We start from the raw sequence: 14942 nt of genomic DNA, 5'->3' as shown, positions 1-14942 counted from the left end.
CTCTTTCCTATCAGCAGGAACCAGTAATTTTAGGATCACTGTGGAGCATGGTCAGTGGAAGCTATTATCAATGGTAACAACTAACTTTTCTTGAGCACTTACTATGTACCAGACATTATTGCATTGCCCTCTCCTAATGAGAGTATTTGTCTTGCCATCTTAGATACTAGTGCTTTTAACTCCTTATTATATGGTCATAGAGATGCAAGTTGCTATTTTTCCCCTGAATCTTTGTTTTCCTTTTTCCTTGATCATATTCATTAAAGTATACTTGCATAGCTTGAATGTCTTGGTGACTGGAAAAGTCTTCCATTATGTTTTACTGGATGTTCCCCCAAAAAAGCATTAGATCTTGTGGAAAACAGATGGATTTTAGAATTCTGAGGTCAGTAATGGGATGGCACCCAATTCAGAAGGGAAGCAAAAAGGCCAAAGACTGTGGTGGGTAAAGAAGAGGAAAATATAGCTCAGTGGCTTAAATTTGGGGTATATGAGTTAAGCTAGGACAAGCTACATGTAACTAGGTGTCTTTTTTGCCCTTTTTGGGGGAGTATAAAAATTATTCTTCTTTGAATGATGGAAGGGAGTTATAATATGCTCTTTTACTCTTCAGTCATAAAATATCTAGAGAAAAATAAAATAGCTGGAGAAACAGAAAAGGACAGTGTTTAAATGGTGTTTGGGGTTGTGTGGATTTTGTTTAACCATAGGCAAAATTCCCTGCCCTGTTTACATTATGGTGGGAGTGGGGAGAGGACATTAAACAAAATAAGTAAATAATATGGTATTTTAGAAGGCGATAAGCTACACGACGCAATTCAGCAGAGAAGGAGGATTTACAAATACTAGGCAGGGAAGGGCAAAGTGGCTGTAACAGAGATTTGTTTGAAGAATTAGAGAGGGCACTACTCACTCTACTGAGTGTGTGGAGGAGGCTTCCAAGAGGTGCAGTCTTGGGGAATGTGTGATTCACCAATTCCTTACCTTAAATCCTACAGTTTCCTCAAACTTAACAACCTCATACTAAATTCATCTTATTTTCTCCCAAACTTGTACTCTTCACTCTCTTACCCTCTGCCCCATGCAGTTGATTTTGTCAACTGAATATGTCGAGTCCAGGTTCTTCCCCACCCCTACTATCTTCCAGAGTAATGCAGTAGCTTCCTAACTGGTCTCCTGGCAGCCACCCTCACCTCTCTTCCTCTGTCCTCCATTCTGCCGCCAGAGTGGTCTTTCTCAAATGCTCTGCATTGCCTAGAGGATAAATGTCAGACTCTTAACGTGCATCCAAAACTCTCCATGACTTGACTTCTTTCCCTTCTCAAGAATTTTCTTTTCTTTTTCCTCAAACAAGTCTTAGTTTCCAGCTATAATCAATTATTTAGTTTCTCTGATGTGCCCAACTGTTTCAATTTTCCTGCTCTTGCACATTATGTTTGGAGTTTGGAATCACCTATCTGCCTTTTAAATTGCCACTTGTCCTTCAAAATCCATCTCACATCATGGTCTTGATGAAGTTAGCTCTGCCCTTTCTTCTCCGATAGGGTTAGTCCATCCGTCTTTCTTTTGTGCTACTACCGTTCCTCTGTTACAGCACTTACAGCGGTCAGCCCCTTAAGGACAGTAACTGTGCGTCACTCATCTTTGTATTCCCTGGACCTAGCCCAATAATTGGCACATAGGTGAGGCTTAATCATTGTTAGTGAGTTTGGCTTTGGATATATGGCATTTAGGATGACTAAAGGGCATCCAGATGGAGAAGAGTGGTGGTGGCACCTGTTACTGGCTTAAAAGTAATGGTTGAAGCTCTGAATGAGAATTATGTAAGCACAGACCGGTAAAGTAAGAAAAATGCTGAGGTAGGACAGCTCATTTAGGGAATAGACAGACGAAAAGAAGCCAGAAAAAGGAGATGCAGAAAGAAGCTGCCAAGAGCAGAAGGAGGGAGACTGGCATATAATAGGTGCCCAGTAAATAAAATATCCGTTTTTAGATGCTTAAAAAAGAAGCATAATCACGTCTAAAGATACTGTAACCGAGTTAGTCATACCTTTCAGACCTTATCCTGTGTACATCGATACTTCTAAAAGGAGTCATTCGGTTTGTAATCTGCTTTTTACACTTGATTATCTCAGGAAACATTTTCAAGTGAATCTTCTCCTACATTATTTTTGATTATTTTAATGGCATCCCACTGTAGGACTTATCAGCCTTTCTCCATAATCCTCCTCACAGTGAGAATGGGGAGAGGAAAAGCCTATCAAATTAGGAGGTCCTCGCTGTGCTTGGGGAGGGCTGGAAGGGCGGGAAGGAGAGGACGAGACCTCCTCTGGCGCAGGCGAGGGCCGGGGACCTGCAGGTCGCGGGGCGGCCGGCGGGGGCGCAGCGGAGCCGGAGGAAGGGGCGGCGCGGGGCGGGGCGGCGCGTAGCGGTTACTCAGGGCGGGCAGTTCAAACCGAAGGAGGGAAACGCGGCGGCCGCACGCGAGCGCGGCGTGGGGGTTGCCATAGCCGGGCATCCCTGGGGGCGAGGCTGTGGCTCCTCCCCGGCGCAGCCCGCAGCCGCTGCCCCTCTCCCCTCCCCGCCCCGCGGCCGCGCCTCGGGCTCCAGGTGGACGGGAGCGGGGGACCCCAGGTGTATGCTGGCTGGCGGGCCTCTGGGCGTCCCCGGCCCCGCGCCCACTTTGTTTTCCAGGTGCTGGGACTAGAGAGGCGCCCGAAGCCGTTCGCTTCTCCGCTCGCTCCGCTCCAGGGGCCGCCCGGCCGCCCTCGGCCTGTCGGTGTCTCTCTGGGCCCCGGACCGCGGCGGCCGAGCCGAGCGAGCCTCCCCCGCCAGCCTGGCCCGGGGAGGGTCCGGGAGGGCCGAGCGGGCTAGTTGACGCCCTGGTGAGACCGTTGCCCACAGCGCCTCGGGCCGGCCTGACAGCGCTGCGGCTGCCACTGCGTCGTCTCCGAATCGGGGAGTTGCCTCAGTTCCAAGACTGGCTGGAGAAAACAGATATTAAAATTACTGTTGTCTGGAAGGTGAAGGAAATTCAAAGTGATTTAGGCCTTTTCAAGTGTTAGAAGTAACCCCTGCAGCGTGTCCTTTTGGTACCCTTCAAATTTGAGCGGTCATCGTGCTACGGCACGTTTCAATTAATCGTTCAAACTAAAGTTTTCTCTTTGAGTAGCATTACTTTGGCATGAATTTTAAAGGCAAAGTGAGAGATTTTCTTGTTTGGAAGCCTACATAACTTTGACATCTAAGAGCTCAAGATTTACTGATGGTAAGATTTTCCACTTTAACAACTGAAGGAAATTTCGTTTTAATATAGTTAAATGAGTTTCATTCTCTGATTTGACAAGCGCTTTTTTTTTAAGAGCACTGTGGCGATAAGTGTTCTCAACTCTTTTATCAGGAACCTGGTTAAAACAAAAATTAATATTGAGGAGATTGTTTGATTAATCGGTGAACTGGTGAATCGGTAAAATTAAATGTCAGCGGGCATTCCATAATTTTGCATGAATAATTTAAAATAATTAAAAAATTAAGTTTTGAAGAGCTAAGTTTTGTTTGAGACTGACATCTTGGAGTAGTAGAAAGATGAACATGATGACAACAGAGAAAGCACGTTGGAGACAACTTCAAATGTGTAGATGAACAGCAAAAAGTACTAGAAAGTTTTTATGTTTGTAACAAGTGGTCTATGGTTTTTTGGGAGGGGGAGAGGATGATATCTGCATCCCAGCCCTGTTTCTGTTTACCTCTGTTTCCCAAATTCTAGTATGATGAGACACCTAGTGGAGAAGTAGCAGAATAGTTATGTTTGTTTTAACTTTTTAAAAGGACGCCTTGACCTAATTTTACCAAATAACATGAGTGAAAACTGTTACTTAATAGAATGATTCTCATAGAGGGAGAAACATTCGTGGGAGGAGGTGTAATTTGAAGACATATTCTATCTTATTAACTTAATATTTTGAAAACAAAAATTTTTAAAAAATATAATACAAATTACAGAAAGCAAAGTTTGATGATCTTGGCCGGTAAGCATGTACAGAAGATATAGCAGTGATTCTCACCGTCTGAGGGGATGTAGATCAGAAGGGTACATGTGGAAGATTTACCAAAAAGGGGTATAGGTTTAAAAGATTGAAAAACACTTAGATACTTGGCCCAGTAATAATGATCTTCTAATGATCATTATACTGTAAAGAAACTATTTCGTTTTGTGGTTAGAGTAGCAATTTGGTTTTTTAAAAAAACTCATTCACTCATATATTTAAATGATGTAACTTAGGCATAAATTACTTTCCTATTATAGTCACTAAACTATATCTTCCCAGGGTCTTTTAATAGAGAAAAATTGTGTATTTGGTCTGGAGATAACTTTGAAAGAATGACAATTTTCTTAGTGTCCTTTGAGTAATCTGGAGAAATATCAGAAACTATGATAACTTTCTTATCTTAGCTTCCTTTGAGTTATTTAAATTGAGGTTCTAGAAAGAAGGAATGTGATGATACTGTTGAAAAGGCTAAAGAGTAAAGTATTTTCTAGTGTCATTCCTTACAAATATAATTACTGAGTCACATTTCTTCTTTAAGTAATTTACTTGAATTCTTTATTTTCAATTTCAAGAATATTATAAAGGGTGGGTTTCCCACAAATAGTTGCCTGTTACCTGTGAATTCACGCCTGCAACTGGACCTTATGTCTCAAAATATTTAGAAGATGAGACATGAATGAGGGTAACATGCCAGGTTTGAAATGGCCTTATATCTATGGGGCAATGGTTCATTTTGGTTAGTGCATGAAGAATGTGTTAGTAATTTGTCAGTGAGCCAAAGAGTCTTTGCAAAGGTATAAGTCTGGGAATTCAGACTTTGTGAATGGTCGTGGGGACTGGATTTCTGCGACGGGTCTATGTTACAAGTATGAATAATTATCCTGGAGTTGCTTAGCCAAATTGCAGTGAAATCTAGTGGCAGCACTCATTTGACACATTTCCCAAAGATATGTTTGAAAATTAGCATATAGTTTTTTTAAGCAGCTTTATTTACATCCCAGAACTTTGAAAGGAAATATCCAACTAACTAGATCTAGGCCAGCACAAATAAGCTAGAATATTAAAACTACAGTTATGTACTTTAGTGCTGTTAAAATCATTAGGTAATAACATCATCTAAAGATGATGCTTCCAGATTTTTTTTCTCCTCAAGTGTAGTTCAAGAAAATATTTGTGCACGGTGCTTAGACTCTGCTTAGTCAAATAATCTGTGAATATTTATAACCTGAAAGTTTTGTTTTTTATGATGTCAAAAAGTTGTTTTAAGTAAGATACACATAAGTATATTGTAGAATAGATTTATTTTTTAAAGTAACTTTTTTTATTGCCATAAAATTTTCTATTATTATCTGTACTCATAACAAATAATGTATTTTGCTGTAGGCTGTTAGGCTGCTCGTTTCAAAGGAAGAATGAAATTTGTTTTCACTTTGTAGAAACAGAGATTTTGAAGATGTCAGAAAGTCATTCAGGTCAAGCATGCACTGGAGCAGGAAATGAGGTGGACTCTCCTACTGTCGATTTCAAGTACTCCAGCTTCAGAGATTTTTGTTCCACATCTTCATTTCAAGATAGTGGCTACAAAGAGTTGTTAAAATCTTGCAGCTTTGATAATACAGATAAAGAATTTTTTGGAAAGACAGAAAAAGGCCCAACATTAAACTATGAACATCCAGAAACTTCAAATCTGGGCTTAACACATCCTTTAGAGTCTCCCACTCAAAAAAAGAGATTTGTCTTCCCTAGGAAGGAAAAGAATAAAACCCCAGAACTTTGTGAAACTCCTAAAGTCAGTGGGAAAAAATTTTTACTGCGCAGAAGGCTGGACATATCTTTCTCTCTTCTAAAGGGGGACTTTGAATCACAAAATAGTTCTCTAGAAAGTAGTTCAAGCCAAGTTCTCAACTTAGGAAAAAATATTCCAAGCAGTGCTTTGGGTTTTCCAGGGCAAAATAATTTTAGTCCTTTAGTTACTAGCGCTTTGAAAACAGAAGAAGCAACTTCCAGCAGTCAAAAATTGAGACTAAATTTTTCTCAACAGAAGACTTCCACAGTTGATGATTCCAAAGATGCTTGTAGCCTATTTGAAGTTGAATGTATATCTCCAATTCAGGGCAATGATTTTAAAGACTCTATCACACGTGACTTTAGTGATAGCAGTCTATGGTTTAACGATGAGAATACATATCCCGAACTTCGGGGCTCCTCTGTTAGTGGAACAACTTGTGGAACAGATGAGGACATATTTGTGACTCCAGTAAGTAATCTTGTAGCTAACATTAAATTTAATGCAAGTCAATGGCTTTCTCCTTCAACTGAAGTGAGAGGCAATATTTCAACACCTGAAGACAGTGGTTTTAATTCACTTTGCTTGGATAAATCAGAAGATTTGCTCTCTGACAAGGAGAGTTCTTTTCAAGAACTACATAAGGGAACTCTCAAAGTGAGGGACACCATAAAAAAGTCAAGGCGTCTTGGAAGGTTGAGAAGACTGTCTACCCTTCGGGAGCAAGGCTCACAATCTGAGACAGAAGAGGAGAAGGAGATCATCCATTCTGACTCTGAAGCAACACCAGCAGCTGCTTCAGACATCTCAGAGAGCCAGCCAAGCAGTGACAATAAGAATGGGGATTTGATTTTAAGCTTTAAGAATTTATCAAAGACCCCAGCCTTGCAATTAGTGCATGAGCTCTTTATGAAAAGCAAAAGGAAACGATTCCAGCAAAATGGCACACATGAATTCCTAGAAGAAAGAGATGAGGGGAAAATTGCTGTACTACAGTGTGTACTTGCAGGACTAATTGGCAAGAAAATGGGTATAGAAAAACTGGACATCTTAACAGAATTAAAATATAGAAATTTAAAGCATATTCTTGCTATGGTTTTAGATTCCTTGACTACAGAAAGCCTATGCAGGTAAGAAATAAAATTTTTTTCTGAAATAAAACTGCCTTTTATCACTTTTTTTTAGTTGAAAAGCTTTTCTATCAGTGGGGTAGTCGTCCTGTTTTTTGTTTATTTGTTTTATTATCTCTGTCTTTGGTTGTCCTACACTTTATCAAAGGTGGTTTAGTGAACTACTTGGTAGAGCTTACTAGTATAGTCCCTTCTATTTAAAAGCCTGCTTTAGAAGCAACAGTATAATCTTCTGGATAAAGTTCATTTCACTGTCCTTTGGGAAGAGAGTTTCTGGAAGTTGAACTTTAAATTTTCAAGATGGCAAACTTCCATGAAAGTTATTAAATGATTTAATAGTTCACATCCTGTTGTCAGATTGCAAATTGTACTAAAGTTATGACACTTGGTCAGAAATAATGAAAAGCATTATGGAGACTAAGAAATGACAGCATACGAAGGATACCATGTAGTTATTTAATCTAAGTTCTAGAATCCAAGAACAATGGTTAGCTTTCATTTTAGAGTTTGGTCTTTTCAGAGATCAAGGGAGACGAGGATTATTTCATTTTCATTGCTAACACAGCAGTGGAAGTTAATTACTTTGGAGAACTTCAAGGAATTAGAAACGAAAGAATTTGTGTTCACAGAGATTTCAGTATATTGAATGCTGTTACATAATTAAAGAGAAACTAAGTCAGACATTTAGGAGTATTGAGGGTGGGAACTAGGGCTACAAAGACTAAAGTGAGACTGTGTTCATACTGGCAATTTTGGGGAGTTGCAGGACTCCCGGAAGACAAGACCCTTGGGAATGCCATGACCAGGAAGGAGGGAAGCCGTGTGGAACAGGATTTCTGCAAGGTGATGGTTAGAGGAGTACATGCAGGAGAGAGAGTGAACCTCTTTTTCAATAGGGATATGTCAAGAGTTTGGTTCATAGAGTCTTTGCTGTTTTTATGGCCACTACTTCTATTAAAGCCCCTCTTCACCTTTCTCCCATAAATTAGTTGTGCGCTATTGTAGAGAATTGTAGAATTTCGTAGCTGGAAGCCTTCTGAGATATCTAGCCCAATCACATATTTTGCAGATGAGAAAACTGAACTCCAGAGAAATTAAGAGACCCATCAACAGTCACTCAAGGAGACAGGAATATATCTAGGTCTATAACTGAGCTCCTTGATTTCTAATCCAGTTTTTCCTAAAAACTCTTACTAAGGTTTAAGGGCTTTCTGGATAGACTTGATTGGGTGGAACCCAAATAGGATAATAAACAGATTAGTGCACCTATATGTGTGTGCCTTTAAAAAATGTTCAATTGAGGGGGCCGGCCCGGTGGCATAGTGGTTAAGTTCTCGTGCTCTGCTTCAGGGGGGCCCCAGGTTTGCGGCTGGGATCCCGCATGCGGACCTAGACACTGCTCATCAAGCCGTGCTGTGGAGGTGTCCCACATACAAAATAGAGGGAAATTGGCACAGATGTTAGCTCAGGGACAGTCTTCCTCACAAACACAAAAAAGTTCAAATGAGATAAATTATTTGTTTAAAAATTGAAGATATGGCTAAGATATAGGAATTTTATTTTTATATGCTGGAGTAGTTGGATACAGACCAGCCAAAATAAGAAATTGGGTGATACTTTTGGGTGCTCACTTGTGGAAGCAGTTGATATTCAGTCATATTTCAATACTTACCTCTCTTGCTCAGCCCTCCAAATTTATAGTATTTGTACTACAGAATGCATGTATAACGTTAGCAGTGTTTATTGTTGGTAATGTGAGATTATGGTCAGTTGAAATAGCTGTAGCAAATACCCAGTTATATGGTTCATTTCTTCTCCATCAATAGGTGATTTTCTGCCTATTCCTCCCCATCAATCTGATATAAGGCATATGTATCAGTTTAGGGAGAGGCAAGGGCAACTGAGGCGGGCCATGGTAGCTGGAAGAATAGTAGTGCTGACAGCTCAAGTATTACTTGGGGCCCTCCACAACAAGTAACTTTTTCTTCCAGCTGTCTGATCTTATTCACTTTGATGATTTGTGATGTTAGAGTAATAAAAAAGACCAGATTAACAGTTGAAGAAATACCTTTTCTTTAACAATTAGTATAGTCAAAGTTATTGATAAATAAGCAATCAGTGGACATAAATTGTGTTTTTTCTTTAGCTGCTTCATTCTCATAAACTTTGGTTTATAAAACGGGAACTTTTTAGTGCTACTCATAATAATATTTATCATTTAGCCCTTAGTACATCCAATGAAGGATTGATTATTCTTGTGTTTGTTTAATCAAAATGATAGATATGTTAAATACATTAATAGGATAAATTGGTAAAAAAAAAAAACCTCTTGTGCTATAGATGATAATCATTTGTTGCATGTTGTGTTCCAAATTTTTAATATTAGTGTCACATTTGAAGTTAAATCCTCGTAATCAGTCTCCCTGTGGACTCATATTGGCTCTATATGAAACTGTGTTTTTCCCTTAACCATTTATGAGATGATAATCTATCAATATAATGCTGGCATATATTTAATATTTTAATAGGAATTCTTTCATATGGTGAAACAATGATGTAGATTAAGTCTTTTTTTTTTTTTTTTTGCTGAGGAAGATTAGCCCTAACCTAACATCTGTTGCCAATCTTCCTCTACTTTGTATATGGTTGCCACCACAGCGTGGCTGACAAGTGGTGTAGGTCTGCACCCGGGATCCACACCTGTGAACCCGGCTGCTGAAGCAGAAGGCACCAAACTTAATGACTACACGACGGTGCCAGCCCCTCAAGTCATGTTTTTAATGTAAATTTTTAGGTTTAAATTTACTGTCCAAAATCTTTAAAACCAGTTTTTCTTATTAATTGCCATATGCAAAAAATGTTAATCCTGTGGAATACGTACAATATGAGGACTGATCTTTTTGTTGTAGTGTTTGGAAAGTGAGCAGAAATTGGCGTGAAATTGTTGTTCAAGATAAAAAAGCAAATCGGAGGAGGAAAATTTATATCACAAAACTGAAAACATATTCTGAGGTAATGTATATAATATTTTTCTAAAATGGATTTGTATAAATATCTGATAATCCCATATTGCTAGACAGCCTAATTTGGTTTTCCTGCTATCTTTTAACCTTTTCCATTTAGTAAACATTCACTCATAAATTCTTTACTTTTCCCAAAGTCCATTTCCATCCAGTCCATAAGTGGGGTAGACTACCTAGCATCAAGAACAACTTGTTGAGTTTTGTTGTTGTTTAAGTGTATGTGCTGTTAGCAGTATTTGAATACCAATGATATACTGGACCCCATTCATAATTAGATATCCTTATAGCACTTTCTATCCAGTCTTTTGAGTAGATATTACTGCCAGTTGCTCAGATTATGATGATGAACACTTCTGACATGGTCCCTGCTCTCTTGGAGCTTGTACCCTGTGGGTGATATGGGTAAACAAGTGGTTACAATACAAGTGTGTTAGGAGAAGCCCAGAGTTAGTTCTATTGGAACATTTAAGAGGCATGTTTGATACTTGGGAATCAAGAGAAGGTTTCTCAGAAAAAGTGCATCTTAGCTGAGACCTGAATCATGAGTTAGCAGTTAGCCAGGTGAAGATAGGGAAAAGTGTTTCAGCAGAGGGAATAGCATACATGAAGGCCTGGAGGTTAGTAAGCATAGCAGATTAGTGCTAGTAAAATACATTAACTTGTATTCCCTTGAAGATCTGAGGTCCAGCTTTGAAGTTACAAGAAAAGTCCTACAGAAGCTGATTAATTCTTCCTAGGAATGCTACTTTATATAATAGGCATCTGCTGACTCTGGCACCCATATTTATTGTATATTCCACTTTTAGACCTTTCTTAGGCATCATTACCAAAAGAAACTCTGAGAGTTTACTCCCTTATTCTTGTTCTAGTAAAAAGTATTTAATAACATAAGTAAATTTCTAATTTGACTAAATATAGTAATTGATGTAAAGCATGGCATAAACAAATATGAACACCTAGATACAGATTGGTAGGTTTCTCATTACAACGAAATATTAGAGATTGCTGTTAACTAAAATGTTGACTTTCTACTTTACTTTTAAGAAAAGTTTTACCTTCTCACCTATGATGTTGCCTTATGACTTAGTCACAGCTCCTGGCTACTTCTGCAGCTGCTGGCTCTGGGAGTTTCTAATAGTGAAGATATTAATTGCCTTCTTAGCATTTCTTTTTAGAGTGCTTCCCTACATGCTAAGGACTTAATTTTTTAAGCAAGCACCTGTTAATATTAAGCTTTTACCTCCATGTACTCCTTACATCCTATAAGGAAGAAAATGTGGTTGTTTTTGGTGACATTTCAGGTAATTCTAGATAAAATGTTCTATCTTCATATCCTGGCCACCAGTTTTTTTTAACTTGGTTTCTTAAAGGACTATCCTGTTTTCCTTACTTGGACTTTTTTTCCTATTTTGATTTGCTTTTTAAATTTTTTTTCAAAGTAAAACAAGTACATGGCTAAAAAAGTCAAATTGGACAATAAAGCTTATGACAAAATACATATTCTCCTGCCCTGTCCCTTCCTACTCTGGATTCTTGCCCCATCAAGGCAATCACTTTCAACTCTTTAGTTGTTCCTTCTGATATTTACCTCTGCATTTCTAAGGAGCATACCTTTACTGCTATTTCTTTGCTTTTTTTTTCAAGAGAGAGATTAAGTGTGTTTTCTAACCTCTCACCCCTGCTACCACTACCTGTCTACCCACCTGTCTCTCTGAATCCCTCTCGCTCTTTCTCCTATCACCATCATTTGGGAGTGAATCAGAATTAAGTGCTGACATTATTAAGACTGAACTGAGATTATTATGACTTTTGACAGCTGCAATGTGTAGTACACTATGATTACACCTTTTTTCTCATATAACTTTTTTTTTCCAGAGTTAATAATTGCCCAGTTTCTTTCTTTCTTTGCTTAGTGTTTCTCTATACAGATCCCTGATTCATCTCCTATTATCCACCAGAACTGGAAATCTCCTCTGTGTAAGTCCAAACAAATCAGGTATTCTACCTGTTCCTTCTTCTCCTCAGAGACGTCCCTCCTGGTGCCTTTTGCCCTCCTATTCTGATATGGACTGGTTGCTTTCTACCTGACCTGTCCTAATGTATATCGTTAATCAAAACAGAAAAGTCATAAAACTAAGTTGTTTGACAGTTTTCCTCACACTTGTATAGCATCACTGAAAGCTCCTTATGTGTGAAAATTAGAAGGCACAGACCAGCTACATATAATAGGATCTCAATTTTTTCTGTTTGCTTTGCAGCAGTGAGAATGAGCATTAGAATTGGGATACCACATCTTTTCCATTGAAATTCTTAATTTACTGTATTCTTCACTGTTTTGTTATAAGCATGGAAATGAACAACCATAAGGTGACTTTACTCTTTTCTGGTAACATGATGATGACTATGTTTTGAAAAATTTTGGCATTCATAAACATATGCCTTTGTTGACTGCTTTGCCTCCTATGGTTGAGATATTAGCACACATTTTAAGCTCCAGGAGGACAGGGATTAGACTGTTTTATTCACTTGGCACCTTTAGGTGTTCTATAAATATTTGTTAAATGAATAAATGTTTCTTCTGTGGCTGAAATTTGCTTCAACATATCCCTATTCATTTTTTTGGTGCATGCACAATCACTGTGCTTACCAACTGTGTTGAAATCCATCAAAATTTTAGTATGCTCTTGTGTCATGTGCATGGCCTAGGCTGCAAATCATTTATACAAATGTAATATAAAGAGATGTATGGAGTCCTTGAAAAAGTTCAACTGTATTCATTCTAATTTCTGAAAACCAATATTCATTCATTACACTTATGCATATGTTGTTAAACTGTTAATCACATAATTTTTCGTGAACAGCTATCCTCATTTCCTATACTTATCCTACTGTGATTTTTCACGTTTTAGCTCTCCCCACTGTTGGAGCCAATTGTGGCAAAGGGAGACTATCAAGGAAGAGGAAACACAATCATAGTTGGACACATGAGAAAATTCACCCACAGTACATTTTATTTTGATAACTGGTTAAAAATGCCAAAAAAAAAAACCCCACAGCTTTCCTATTTTTTTTCTTTTAGCAACCTTAACAAAATGGAAAGCTATAAGGATTAATTGTTGAAAATAATACTTGGCTGACTATTTGAGTGATGTGAAAATCCAGTTCAGATAAGAGATTTTTTTTCTCCTTTGAAAATACCAAAGCTGTTTAAAACTTAACTGTAAAAATGAATCAAATATTTACAAGTATTACAAAAACCAGCCAAACAAATTGGGTTTCATGGTCTAACCAGGCCCATTCTTCTGACGTGTGGCTAAGGTGAGAAACCTTCAAAGAATTCCATGATATCCCACAGCAAACTTTAAAAAGATTCACCGCTTCTTAGACCTTGGCTTAAAACAGGGGTTGGCAAACTCCAGTCTATGGGCCAAATCCTGTCTGTCACCTGTGTTTTTAAAGTAAGTGTTATTGGAACACAGCCCTGCTCTTTTATTTATGTATCTCTACAGCTGCTTTTGCCAAAGTGGCAGTTGAATAACTGACTACCTGGCCTGCAAAGTGTAAAATATACACCATCTGGCCCTTTTCAGGCAAAGTTTGCCCACCCATGCAAATAGCCAATCATGTAAACTTAAACCTAGCATTATTGTTTTAATTTTTTCTTTTTATATTTTCTTGACTTTTAAATGTTAGATGAGAGAAAAAAATTTTTCTAAAAAGGAATGGTCTAGGGAGAAAATTCTAGTGGTATGAAACCACATCCAAACGTTTAAATACATGTGCATCAGAAAGCTGTCCTGGAGCTCTTGATATTCCAGTATTGACCCCTCTTGTCTTTTACCACAGGGGGCTATATTAAATGTTGAAGATGCTGCCACTCGGCTCCGTCTTTTAAATCGATCAGCTCTAAGATCTGTACAAGCTCAGGCTAGGACACCAGGTTCTCAGAAAGAACAAGTTTCAACGTTTTCTCCTTGGGGAGAAGTTTTGACACCTATAGCAAGCTCTTCTGTTTCTCATTTAAGTAGTAAACAGGAAGAATATGTTAAGGTGAGTATCATAAGGTATTAGGAATAAATATTTACAGAGTTTGAAATAAAGCAATTCTCTGTATGAAACTGGAAGATTTAGTGTGTATGCTTTCACTGCAGGTTGCCAAAACACTTTTTATTGATGAAGCATTAAAACCTTGCCCAAGGTGCCAGTCCCCTGCTAAGTACCAGCCATATAAGAAAAGGGGACTGTGTAGCCGCACTGCCTGTGGCTTTGACTTTTGTGTGTTATGTTTGTGTGCTTACCATGGGTCTGAAGAGTGTAGTAGAGGAACAGCAAAGCCAAGAAATAGAAAAGATGCTCTTCCAGGAAGTGCCCAGAGTAAGCGGAATTTAAAACGCCTCTAAAGAGACTTTAAATATAAAAGAAGCATTCCCCCTAAGCAATGTTTTTCTGATTTAAAATTATGAATATTTTGAAAGCATGCAAATTTTCCCATTAATGACAGATGATGATTTATTTCCTATTTTGTATATATTGTAATCCATGTCATTTTATGTTTTCTTTAAAGTGGTGAGTTTTGAGAAAATTTTATTTTACTGTGTCACTTTTATCCATTTTAATAACTGTGTTTTAAATAAAGAATTTTCCATGTTATCATATATATGTATTTAACTGTTTCGTGTAGCATTAAAAGTTGTGCATTTCATCACCATGTGTTGAAATGTTCTTCAATCACATTTTAAAAATAGTTTTCCAAATCATATTACAAATTTTGAACTTGAGGCACATGGCCTTATAGATTTGCAAAATGAGTATTTTGACTGAAATGAAATATAAATAAAATGTTTTCAGAAGTTCTATTGAATTTACTCCATAATTTCAATCTTTCTCTTAATTTAATGAGTGTCATTTTTGGGCAGACTTCTGGTTAAATAAAATTTACTTAATATTGATAACT

The 14942-nt window shown here is 38.0% G+C and overlaps 1 protein-coding gene across 1 annotated transcript; it reads left to right on the top strand.

Annotated features, from left to right (window-relative positions):
- Positions 1-2562: 2562 nt before the first annotated feature.
- FBXO43 (F-box protein 43) lies at positions 2563-14651 on the top strand. Its single transcript, XM_058564715.1, has 5 exons — positions 2563-3268; positions 5486-6965; positions 9875-9977; positions 13835-14038; positions 14140-14651. The coding sequence occupies exons 2-5, from the start codon at positions 5503-5505 to the stop codon at positions 14386-14388; spliced, it is 2019 nt and encodes a 672-aa protein (XP_058420698.1). The 5' UTR covers positions 2563-3268; positions 5486-5502; the 3' UTR covers positions 14389-14651.
- The last annotated feature ends 291 nt before the right edge of the window (positions 14652-14942 follow it).

The sequence above is a fragment of the Diceros bicornis genome, chromosome 21 (genome assembly GCF_020826845.1).
Source record: "Diceros bicornis minor isolate mBicDic1 chromosome 21, mDicBic1.mat.cur, whole genome shotgun sequence".
Taxonomy (NCBI): Eukaryota; Metazoa; Chordata; class Mammalia; order Perissodactyla; family Rhinocerotidae; genus Diceros; species Diceros bicornis.
The sequence above is the reverse complement of the archived record's forward strand: the minus strand, read 5'-3'. Positions and strand labels throughout refer to the sequence as shown.